The 13426-nt window shown below is 39.1% G+C and overlaps 1 protein-coding gene across 1 annotated transcript in view; it reads right to left on the minus strand.

Annotated features, from left to right (window-relative positions):
* CENPP (centromere protein P) overlaps window positions 1-13426 on the minus strand; it is a 223929-nt gene that overhangs the window by 192386 nt on the left and 18117 nt on the right. The window contains exon 3 of the mRNA XM_060015048.1: window positions 10885-10973. Coding sequence (XP_059871031.1) covers window positions 10885-10973 — 89 coding nt within the window. The remainder of the gene's footprint in view (window positions 1-10884; window positions 10974-13426) is intronic.

A 13426-nucleotide genomic window follows, 5' to 3' on the forward strand; every position in this document is an offset into this window, starting at 1 on the left:
TTATGGTCTCAGGTCTTACATTCAAATCTTTAATCCATTTTGAGTTAGGTTTTATGTATGATGTAAGAGTGGTCCAGTTTCATCCTTTTGCATGTGGCTATCCAGTTTTCCCAACACCATTTATGGAAGAGACTATCCTTTCCCCTTTCTATAATCTTGGCTATTTTGACATAAATTAATTGACCGTATATGCATGGGTTTATTTCTTCGGTTCTCTATTCTGTTCCATTGACATATGTATCCATTTTATGCCAACACAATATTGTTTAGACCACTATAGTTTTGTAATGTAGTTTGAAATCAAGGTGCGTAATAGCTCCAGGTTTACTCTTCTTTCTCAAGATTGCTTAGGAGGGACTTGGTGGCACAGTGGTTAAGAATCCGCCTGCCAGGGACTTCCCTGATGGCACAGTGGTTAAGAAACCGCCTGCAAATGCAGGGGACACGGGTTCGAGCCCTGGTCCGGGAAGATCCCACATGCCGCGGAGCAAATAAGCCCATGCACCACAGCTACTGAGTCTGTGCTCTAGAGCCCGCAAGCCACAACTACTGAGCCCGCATGCCACAACTACTGAAGCCTGTGCGCCTAGAGCCTGTGCTCTGCAACAAGAGAAGCCACCGCAATGAGAAGCCTGCGCACCACAACAAAGAGTAGTCCCTGCTCGCCACAACTAGAGAAAGTCTGCACACAGCAACAAAGACCCAACGCAGCCAAAAATAAATAAATAAATAAATTTATAAAATTAAAAAAAAAAAAACGAATCCGCCTGCCAATGCAGGGGACACGAGTTCAATCCCTGGTCCAGGAATATCCAACATGCCGTGGAGCAACTAAGCCCATGCGCTACAACTACTGAGCCTTCTCTCTAGAGACCGCAAGCCACAACTACTGAAGCCCGCACGCCTAGAGCCCATGCTCCACAACAAGAGAAGCCACCGCAATAAGAAGACTGCACACCACAACGAAGAGTAGCCCCTGCTCACCGCAACTAGAGAAAGCCCGCATGCAGCAACGAAGACCCAATGCAGCCAAAAATAAATAAATAAATTTATTTAATAAAAAAAAGATTGCGTTGGCTATTTGGGATCTTTTGTGGTTCCAAACAAATTTTAAGAGTTTCTTCTATTTCTGTGAAAAACATCGTTGGAATTTTGGTAGGGATTGCACTGAATCTGTAGATAACTTTCATCAGTATGGACATTTTAACAATATTAATTCTTCCTATCTATGAGCATGGAGTATCTTTCTACTTATTTGTGTTATAAACTTCTTTCATCAATGTCAGACTTTTCAGTGCACAGCCCTTTCACCTCCTTGGTTAAACTTATTTGTAGGTATTTTATTCTTTTTGATGCTATTGTAAATGAAATTGTTTTCTTAATTTCTCTGATAGTTCATTATTAGGGTATAGAAATGCAACAGATTTATTGATTTTGTATTCTACAACTTAACTGAATTAGTTCATTTGTTCTAATAGTTTTTCTGGTTCTTTTTTTTTTTTTTGGTGGAGCCTTTAGGGTTTTCTATAAATAATAACATGTCATGAATAGTGACAGTATGACTTCTTTCTTTCCAATTTGGATGCCTTTTATTTCTTTTTTTTAATCTAACTGATCTGGCTAAAACTTCCAATACTGTGTTGGATAAACACGGTAAGAGAGGGCATCCTTTGTCTTATTCTAGATATTACAGGAAAAGCTTTCAGCTTTTCACTATTGAGTATGAAGTTAGATATGAGCTCATCATACATGTCCTTTATTATTTTGAGGTATATTCCCTCCATACCCACTTTTTTAAACATTTTATAATAACTTTTATCTTTTTCTAACATCTTTATTGGAGTATAATTGTTTTACAATGTTGTGTTAGTTTCTGCTGTATAACAAAGTGAATCAGCTATACGTATACACATAACCTCATATCTCCTCCCTCTTGCATCTCCCTCCCACCCTCCCTATCCCACCCCTCTAGGTGGTCTCAAGGCATGGAGCTGATCTCCCTGTGCTATGTGGCTGCTTCCCACTAGCTATCTAGTTTATTTATTTATTTTAATTTTTTAAACATCTTTATTGGAGTATAATTGCTTTACAATGTTGTGTTAGTTCCTGCTGTATAGCAAAGTGAATCAGCTATACATATACATATATCCCCATATCCCCTCCCTCTTGTGTCTCCCTCCCACCCTCCCTATCCCACCCCTCTAGGTGGTCACAAAGCATCAAGCTGATCTCCCTGTGCTATGCGGCTGCTTCCCACTAGCTATCTGTTTTACATTTGGTAGTGTATATATGTCAGTGCCACTCTCTCACTTCGTCCCAACTTACCCTTCTCCCTCCCCATGTCCTCAAGTCCATTCTCTATGTCTGAGTCTTTATTCCTGTTCTGCCCCTAGGTTCGTCAGAACCTTTTTTTTTTTTTTTTTTTAGATTCCATATATATGTGTTAGCATACGGTATTTTTCTCTTTCTGACTTACTTCACTCTGTATGACAGACTCTAGGTCCACCCACCTCACTACAAATAACTCAGTTTCGTTTCTTTTTATGGCTGAGTAATAGTCCATCCGTCAATGGACATTTAGGTTGCTTCCATGTCCTGGCTATTGTAAACAGTGCTGCAATGAACATTGTGGTACATGTCTCTCTTGGAATTATGGTTTTCTCAGGGTATATACACAGTAGTGGGATTGCTGGGTCATACAGTAGTTCTATTTTTAGTCTTTAAAGGAACCTCCATACTGTTCTCCATAGTGGGTGTATTGATTTACATTCCCACCAACAGTGCAAGAGGGTTCCCTTTTCTCCACACCCTCTCCAGCATTTATTGTTTGTAGATTTTTTGATGATGGCCATTCTGACCGGTGTGAGGTGATACCTCATGGTAGTTTTGATTTGCATTTCTCTTATAATTAGTGATGTTGAGCAACCTTTCATGTGTTTGTTGGCAATCTGTATATCTTCTTTGGAGGAATGTCTATTTAGGACTTCTGCCCATTTTTGGATTGGGTTGTTTGTTTTTTGATATTGAGCTACATGAGGTGCTTGTATATTTTGGAGGTTAGTCCTTTGTCAGTTGCTTTGGTTGCAAATATTTTCTCCCATTCTGAGGGTTGTCTTTTCATCTTGTTTATGGTTTCCTTTTCTGTGCAAAAGCTCTTCTATACCCACTTTGTTGAAGTTATTACCATAAATTGTTGCTGAATTTTATCAAATGCTTTTTCTGCATTTATTGAGATAATCATATGATGTTTTATCCTTCTTTTTTGTTCATGTGGTGTAGCACATCGATTGATTTGCAAATGTTGAACCATCCTTGCATCCCTGGAATAAGTTCCACTTGATCATTGTGAATGATCCTTTTAATGTATTGCTGAATTTAGTTTGCTAATATTTTGTTGAAGATTTTTACATCTATGTTCACCAGGGATATTGGCTTATAATTTTCTTTTCTGTGCCCTTGTCTATTTGGGGTATCAGAGTAAGTTGGCTTTCTAAAGTAAGTTCAGAAGTGTTCCTCCTCTTTTTGGAAGAGTTTGAGATGCACTGGTATTAATTCCTCTTTATATGTTTGGTAGCAGTCATCAGTGAAGCCATCTGGTCCTGGATTTTAGTTGGGAGGTTTTAAATTACTGATTCAATCTCCCTATTAGTAACTGGCCTGTTCAGATTTTCTATTTCTTCCTGATTCAGTCTTGGAAGGTTGCTTTTAGGAGTTTATCCATTTGTTGGTGCATAATTGTTCACAGTAGTCTCTTATGATCCCTTGTATTCCTGTGGTAGCAGTTGTAATGACTCATCTTTCATTTCTGATTTTATTTGAGTCTTTTTTTTTTCTTGGTGAGTCTAGCTAAAGATTTATCAATTTTGATTATCCTTTCAAAGAATCTGCTCTTAGTTTCATTGATCTTTTCTAACGTCTTTTTAGTCTCTATTTCATTTGTTTCTGTTCTGATTTATGTTCATAGGTTTTTTTGTTTGCTTTGCTTTGTTTGTTTGTTTTTGGCCCCACCAAGTGGCTTGCAGGATCTTAGTTCCCCAACCAGGGATCAAACCCAGGCCCTCGGCAGTGATAGCACAGAGTCCCAACCACTGGAACACCAGGGAATTCCCTCTGATCTATGTTATTCCCTTCCTTCTGGTAACTTTGGGCTTCATTTGTTCTTCTTTATCTTTATACCTCAGTTCCTTGAGGTATCAAGTTAAGTGTTTTGAGATTTTTCTTGTTTCTTTAGATAGGCGTATATTGCCATGGTCTTCCCTTTCAGAACTGCTTTTACTGTAGTTCATAAGTTTTGGTATGTTGTATTTCCATTTTCATTAGCCTCAAGGTATTTCTTTATTTTGCTTCCATTTGTTTTTTGACCCATTGGTTGTTCAGTAGCATGTTTTTAATCTCCACATATTTGTGAAATTTCCAGTATTCTTCTTGTAATTGATTTCTAGCCATACCACTGCGGTTGGAAAAGACGCTTGACATCATTTCAACCTTCTTATATTTAAGACTTATAACATATAAGAATATATGGGGCTTCCCTGGTGGTGCAGTGGTTGAGAGTCCGCCTGCCGATGCAGGGGACATGGGTTCGTGCCCCGGTCTGGGAAGGTCCCACGTGCCGCGGAGCGGCTGGGCCCGTGAGCCATGGCCGCTGAGCCTGCGCGTCCGGAGCCTGTGCTCAGCAGCAATGGGAGAGGCCACAACAGTGAGAGGCCCGCGTACCGCAAAAAAAAAAAAAAGAATATATGTTCTATCCTGGAGAATGTTCCATATATACCTGAAAAGAATGTGTATGCTGTTGCTTTTGGAAGGAATGTTCTATATACATCTGTTAAGTCAACCTGGTCTAACGTGTTCTTTAAGGTCAATGTTTCCTTACTGATTTTCTCCCTGGATGATCTATCCATTGATGTGTGATCAATTTAAGGTCCCCTATTATTATTATATTGCTGTCAGTTTCTCCTTTAGGTCTGTCAATATCTGCTTTATATATGTAGGTGCTCCTCTGCTGGGTGCATAAATATTTATAAATCTTATATCCTCTTGTTGAATTGACCCCTTTATCATTATGTAGTGCCCTCCTGTCCCTTATTATCGCCTTTTTTAAAAGTTTATTTTGTCTGATATAAGTATACCTACCACAGATTTCTTCTGGTTTTCATTTGCATGGAATATATTTTTCTACCCCTTCACTTTCAGTCTGTGTGTGTCCTTATACCTGAAGTGAGTCTCTTGTAGGCAGTGTACAGAGGGGTCTTGTTTTTTATTTGTTTATCTACTCTATTTCTTTTGATGGGAGAATTTAGTCCATTTACATTTAAAGTAATTATTGATAGGTATGTACTTAATGCCACTTTGTTCATTATTTTCTAGTGTTTTGTAGTTTCTCTGTTCTTCTCTTGCTTTCTTCCTTTGTGGTTAAATGACCTTCTTTAGTGGTATGCTAATATTCCTTTCTCATTATCTTTTGTGTATCTACTATAGGTTTTGGCTTTATGGTTACCATGAGGCTTACAAATAACAACTTACATTTACAACAGTCTCTTTTAAGTTGATAACAACTTAAACACATTCCAAAGCTCTACATGTTTACTCTCCCCCTCAATGTTTTATGTTCTTGATTTTACATTTTACATATTTTTATCATGTATATCCCTTAAATAATTATTGTAGTTAGTTGTTTTTACTATTTTTGTCTTTTAACCTATGTATTAGCTTTATAAGTGATGAATTCACTACCTATACTACATATTTACATTTACCAGTGAGATTTATACTTTCATGTTTTCCTGTTACTAATTAGTGCCGTTTCTTTTCAGCTTAAAGAAATCCCTTTAACATTTCTTTTAAGGCTGATTTAGTGGTGATGAACTCCTTTAGCTTTTGCTTATCTGCAAAATTCTTTTACCTCTTCTTCGATTCTGAATGATAACTTTGCCAGGTTGATAATTCTTGGTTGGAAATTTTTTTCTTTCAGCCCTTTGAATACTTATGCCACTCTCATCTGACCTGCAAAGTTTCCCCAGAAAAATCTGCTTAAGGTCTTTAGGGTGTTCCCTTGTACGTAACAATTGTTTTTCTCTTGCTGCTTTTAAGAGTCTCTCCTTGTTTTCAAATTTTGGTATTTTAATTTTAATGTGTCAGTGTGGGGTTTTTGCGGTTCCTCTTATTTGGAACTCTCTGGGGTTCCTGGATCTGGAGAACTGTTTTCACAGTTTAGGGAAGTTTTCCACCATTACTTCTTCAAATATGTTTTCAGACCCTTTCTCTTCTCCTTCTGGAACTCCTTGTAATGTGAATGTTAGCACACTTCATGTTGTCCCATAAATCCCTTAAGCTATCTTCACTTTTTTTTCATTCTTTTTCGTTTTTGCTGCTTTGATTTGGTGAGTTCCTGTGCCCTGTCTTTGAGTTCACTGATCTTTTCTTCTGTCTCATGCTGTCTGCTATTAAAATCTCCAATGTATTTTTCAGTTCAGTTATTGTACTCTTTAGCTTGGGGACTTCTGTTTGGAACTTTCTTATATTTTCCATATTTTGTTGAAGTTCTCCGTGTGTTCATCCATTCTTCTCCTGAGTTTGGCTAGCATCTTTATGACCATTACTTTGAACTCTTTATCAGGTAAATTACTTATCTCTGTTTCGTTAAGGATTTTTCCTGAGGTTTAATCTTGTTCTTTCTTGTTTCACACATATTCCTCTGTTTCTTCGTTTTACTTGATTATCTATGTTGGTTTCTATGCATTACATGAAACAGTCACCTCTCCAGTCTTGAAGGGCTGGCCTTGTGTAGATGAACCTTACTGTTCAACCCTGCCCTAGTTCTTGGTTGTCTCTCAAACCTTTATGATTATCCAAGCTGCCAATTTTATTTTTTATAGCTCCCAGTAGTTGAAGTTGTGCCAGGACCAAATATTCTTTTAATTTAAAATTTTCCCTATTTTTGAATCTTTTTTTTCATTTCATTGCATTTCAGGGAGAGCAGTTATGAAAACATACTCAACTGTCACTTCCCCCAGAAACTGCCACCCATTTGACTTATTATGCTGCATGGATTGTGAATGCTGACACATGTTAATTATAATGTTCTTGCAACTCCTCACAAACAGTACATTAGCACTAACAACACCAGAGGGTAAATCTGGGGAAAAGAGTTATATGCTCCAACTGCATCTGACAATAATAGCTGTGCCAACATGGGTAATCATTCAAACATTCTGGGTGTATTTCCCTATAAGAGGGTTGACCTAGATAATCTATAAGGTCACTTTTGGTCCCAGCATTCTATTAATATGATTTTAGGTCACTTTGGTTTCTAACATTGTACTATCATGATTTTATTATAACAATATTCTACAAGTAAGATAATTTTATTGTTTAGGTTACTTTTTAATTTTCTGATAGTTAAATGTCTCCCTCTAGTGGAAATTTTGTTTTAAAAAGTGTTTTAGAACACAGAAGGTTGCTATCTATGACTGTTTTTTTTCTATCAGTCTCAACTATAAAAATCTGCTCAACACGTAAAACAGTAAAATTATTTTAGAAGGCAGTTTGGTACTATCAATCAGAATTTACATGTAAATCTCCTTTAACCTGGCAATCCCATTAGAGATATAGTTCTAAAAATATACTTACCCAAGTAGGTCTAGAACATCTGAGGGTTTACCAATAAATAATAAAAATCATAAAACTGGAAAGGTGCAGAGAGAAAGGGAGTGTTCTTAACATAGCCTGGGACAGCATGCTCTTTTTGTAGCAAATTAGGTAAAACCAAGCAGTTGAAAAGCATCTACATACTTTGAAATGTATATAATGACAACTTATGTCCCTTTAGAGATTCAGCAATTACTGTGTTCTATGTCTTTCAAAGAATATAAATTGTTCCTCTCCTTATATATTTTTTTCCTGCATCCCCTAAAGCATGTGGGACAGAAACTGCTGGTAGTCCCCAATATTTGTACTTCTTTCTTGCTCCGATTTTTTCACTGGCTACATGGCCATGCATAATGAAGGCTAAATTTCCAGCCTCCCTTGCACTAATTTATTGGCCATTAGAATGTAGGTGAAAACGATGGGTGTTACAACTTCTGAGAAGTGTCCTTCAATGGAAAAGGTGAGCCCTGGTTTGCCCAGCCCTTTCCCGATGTCTGAAATGCTAAAGTGATAACTGCACTATGATTTGGAAGTCACATGGGTGATGGCAGAGCCTGATGATCATGAAACCACCATACTAGCCCTTGAAAACATATCCTGCAATTTTGTTTAAGCAACAGAGAAATAAACTAGTACTTTGAACCTTCCTTATTTTTAAGTTTTCTGTTATGTGCAGCTCAACTAATTCTAATTCATTCAACATGTGAGCTAACAGTATAACTTTAGGCCAATACTAAATGGTTACAAAGTTTTCAATCATGCTTTGGTGGTATGGGGATCAGAATATTAGCTTAAAAGGTGAGGTCTGGGCTGGTGCCACTACTGCCTGGTAGGAGGTAGGGAGCATAGCCACTACAGCAGGGGTAGCAGGTCCTGTATGGTAGGGCCCACATGGCTCTGGTCCTGTCTATGTGGCTTCATGGTGGCCACCCAGGACCATCAAGCTAAGCTACTATGGGAGCTGCAGGGGCCCAGTGCCAGTTCATGCTGGGAATGCCTCTGGTCAGGTAATAGCCATTCTTAAGAAGCACGTCGCATTATAAAAAATGCCCCCAAACTGAAACCTCATCCTTGATCTAACTCATGATGTGATCAAATTACCACTTGATGCTTTTCTTCAGAGGCTTAAGGTGACCAGAGTATGGAACTTCAACAAAATGAAATTAAAATATTCCAGGCTATTTTATCTCTCAGGCCAAATTCCCACTAATGAGCACACTAATCAATCTGGCCACAACCTATCCTGGAATGTATAGCTCCACTGAGCAGCTCGTTCACCTCAACTTCAGAGGATGGTCTTTCTTTTCTCTGTTGGACTTGTGGACATCCTCCCAAGGATAAGCCTAATTTTGCTAGCAGTCTAACTTCTCTCCAGATAAGTCAGGAAGTAACTATAAAAAAGGTGAATGCCAACAGCAGAAAAAGCCTGTAGGACCCCAAGGCTACTAGGATGACCCTGAGCAGTTTCCTGGACAATGTATACACTGATAGTGCAGGTGTTCTCAGACATGGAACTAGACCTCAAACCTCTGACTCTGCCAACCCGACACAGATTATAGGCCTGGCCATTAATGGAGGGCAGAATGCAGGTAAGCATTTGGTATCTCACCACTCTGAGCTTAGGATCACATTAGCCATAAAGAAAGAAAAGGCAGTTGTCCAACTATGCAGCCTTATGCAACGAGACAACATCCAGGAATTTCTGGGCCACACAAAGGAGAAGTCTGGAGTCCTGGCATGGGCTTTTCATCCTAAATGAGATCAACCCATTTGGGTCCATATTCTGTTTTAGTCTTCAGCAGATGATGTTTGAGGTCATACAGAACTACAATATCATCTTGGTGACTCTGCATGGCTCTAAGGCCTGGTGCCAACCTGGGATCAGTTTACCTTCCCTAGGGACACTCATCACCCATGTCCATGACATCCTACTCAACCGGCTTTGGCATCCGGTTGGATGTGGATGTTCTTGGTCACTTTGACAGACTAAACGGGGATACTCTGAGGTGGGAGCAAGCTGGAAACTCTGCCATCAGATGAGAGGCCTAGATATCCCTCAGTCAGTTCTCAGCCTGCCGGGGTCTGTGGTGACAACCACGGACATAGACTGCAAAGAGTTCTCAAGAAGCAAAACCTCTGGCCCAGATACCTGGACCCAGTTACTCTTGACTAGTTGGGGACAGTTTCTGATATGTGACATCAACTCCCGTTGCATACAAAAAGGGACAACTTGAGGCTGTTTCTGTGGCTGAGGATAAGCATGAGGAACCCAGGCACATGACTGTGAATGCAAGCAAGCAGCAGATCCCTATGACTTGGTTGTGACAACTGATCTACATCCACTTTAGTTATCTGACGAACTGAGGCCAAGGCAGTGTGCCTGCCCTTCCCTGTTCCTCTCCTCTACACATATTCCCTGTACGTCCAAACTCATAAAACCAACGGGTTGAAATTGCCTTCTGCTATCAAAGCATGTGCCCAGGATTGATCATTTCTCAAAATTATGCCTGGATCCCATTCTTCTTGGAGCCAGACTTTGAAGATGTCTGAGTCTTGTTCTGCCCTATCCTGGCCAGGGGCTGCACATTAATATTCTGTCTGCTTTCTGATTTTATGTGAAAATCCTACCAAGAGTATCTTCCTCCTATGTTGTGTCTCAGCAATCCTGTATAACTTGCTGGCATAACCGTGAACCACCTTGAAGTCTAACCCTCCAGCCCTGAGCAGTCTTCAGATTGTAGTGATCCCACATGGCCACAACTATAGGAGAGGCCCTGAGCAAGAACACCAACTGTGCTGCTCCCAAATACCTGAACCACAGAAAATGGTGAGATAATAAATGTGTTTTGTTGGTTTAAGCTGTTAAACTTGGGAGAAAATGTTAAGCAGCAATAGATAACTAATAGATAATAGATGACTGAGATATCAGCTGATGACTGAGGGCATCCAAGACTGTTTCCATGACCTCGGGGCTTGCACTGGAAGCCCAGGAATATCTTACTAACTGCCCTCCAATAAAGCACTATGCTCTCAGCAACAATCCTACTGCACGCAGTTGCTGGGGTATTCATACTTAAAATTTATTTTTAATGGTACCACTTTGCACAAATGTGCTACGAGGGGGCCCTAGCTCAAGAACGTCTCCTCAACTCAGCCACTGCTGAAGACTGGGGTGTGGGAGTTTTTATTTCATAGCAGCAGAATCTGTGTTATCTACCACATGTATTCTTAATTTACCTGGATTTCCAGAAGTTGAAATTCAAGTTGAAACGTAATCATGTGGCAATTTCCTGATAATCTGTGTCTCTGCAGAACTTTCTTTATACCTGTAAATCATAAAAATAAATATTTTTGTTTGAAAATAACAATTTCCTTTAAATATCTATTATTTAATTTTGTGTGGATACCTATAATATACGTGGGTATGTGTGTGAGAGTGTATTTGCATCGAAAATACCTGGAAGAATGTGCACCAAATTGATGGCCTTTGCAAAATAAGACTAAAGACAACTTGTACTTTCTAGTTATTGATTATACCAAAGATTAAGGTAAGAAACAGAAATATGTTAGTATGACCCTAGACAAACTTGAATCATGATAACTGTTAGATATTTTTCATTTTTTCAACATTATCTAGACCTAGTTAGACAATAAATTAAATCCATGTATTTACCTCAGTTAACCCTCAAAACTTTACTAAAATGACAGCAAAAGTATTTTTTTAGGTATAACATGAATACTCAAATGCATAAAATGCCCTATTCTTAAGTATACATCATGATATATATATATGTGTATATATATATACACATATATATATATATGTATATATTTACACGTGTTTCCCATGTAACCACCACTAAGATCAAGATACAGAAAGTTTAAAGTACCCCATAACGTTCCCTCATGCCCTTTCCAGGCTATACACTATGTCCCCCTCAAGAGAGAACCATTATTCTGACTTTATTACCATCTACTTTTGCTAATGAAGGTATTTTTAAATGAGCACAATTCTCTTTTTTTAATTTTTATTTAGTTTTTTTAAAAAGAAATTGATAGAGCTTCTTTTTTTCTTTTAATTTTATTTATTTTTGGCTGCGTTGGGTCTTTGTTGCTGCGCATGGGCTTTCTACAGTTGTGGTGAGTGGGGGCTACTCTTCGTTGCAGTGCGAGGGCTTCTCATTGTGGTGGCTTCTCTTGTTGCGGTTCATGGGCTCTAGGCATGCAGGCTCCAGTAGTTGCACCACGCAGGCTCAGTAGTTGCGGCATGTGAGTGCTAGAACGCGCGGGCTTCAGTAGTTGCGGCACATGGGCTCAGTAGTTGAGGCATGCGGGCTCTAGGCGAGTGGGCTTCAGTAGTTGTGGCACGCAGGCTCAGTAGTTGTGGCTCGTGGGCTCTAAAGCACAGGCTCAGTAGTTGTGGCACATGGACTTAGCTGCTCCACGGCATGTGGGATCTTCCGGGACCAGGGCTCGAACCCATGTTCCATGCACTGGCAAGCAGATTCTTAACCAATGCGCCACCAGGGAAGTCCCCACAATTCTCTTTTTTTAAAAACTGAAGTATAGTTGCTGTACAATACACATACATTACACATGGACAATATAGTTATTCACAATTTTTAAAGGTTATAGTCCATTTCCAGTTATTATAAAATATTGGCTATATTCCCCATGTTGTATAATATATCCTCGTAGCTTGTTTTATATCTAATAGTCTGTACCTCTTAATCTACCCCTATATTGCCCCTTCCCCCAGAAGGGCACAATTTTACAAGGATAAAGAGAAAAAGATGAGAGTAACCTAATTTTAGAAGCTGAAAATCAGATGGATAAGCTAGATATTACATAAAAAAGTGGAACTAACCTGGCAGATCCAGGAAAATTAAAACCTAAGCCAGCAATGCGGAAAGCTCAGAATCAAGCCCATTCAAAGGCATTCTGAATGGGCACCACCAAGTACCTCTACAGATGGGGTAAACCTGGGGCTCAAAAAGAAAGAGTGAGACTTTTGTACAGTAAAATCTCACTCTCCATATTCTCTGTATTCCATCTATTCCTTTCAAGTACCTGAAGTGTCTAAATTTCATTTCTACATGTAATTCAAAGTTTCACTGAGGTGAGCTGCCCACCACCTTCTGAGGGTCACTCTTCCTCTCCCTGGTCATGAGGGTTATTTTGGTGGAAAAATCAGGAAGCATTTCCTAAAGTGATTCCTTCTTCTAAACCAAGTTCCCAACATCCAATCGCACAGCTGAATTAGCTTCCCCTTACTTGCTAGTGCATCACAGATCCTTGGTAATAAAACGTAAGTCATTGGGACCAGAAACCCTCCTCTGCCAAATGGTCCAGTTCTTGAAATATTTATCTTGGCCACAAGGCCATGCTCAATAGCAGCAGAGCACCACAGATGACACAGCTCTCATGTCAGTAGTGAACAACAGCTAAGATTTACAAATTAATGCTGCTACTGTTCTTAAAGTCGCTTATGGCTGTTACTTGACTGTTAAGTTACATAATGACAGACTGTGTCTTCTTTAATATCTACCTCAGGCAGCTTTTAAGAGTATTACACACACTGTGATATTGAATAGACACTTGACAAAACAAGTTTACCACAACCACACATTCAAATCATTATCTTGCAGAATTTTAATTCAGTGATAAGGCAACCAATTTCCTATGTATAATAAGGTAAACTTCAGTACCACTTCTAGATTAAAATGAATGCTTACTCTGGAAATTCCCTGGATGCGTAATGGTTAAGACTCAGCACTTA

The sequence above is a fragment of the Delphinus delphis genome, chromosome 6 (genome assembly GCF_949987515.2).
Source record: "Delphinus delphis chromosome 6, mDelDel1.2, whole genome shotgun sequence".
Classification (NCBI taxonomy): Eukaryota; Metazoa; Chordata; class Mammalia; order Artiodactyla; family Delphinidae; genus Delphinus; species Delphinus delphis.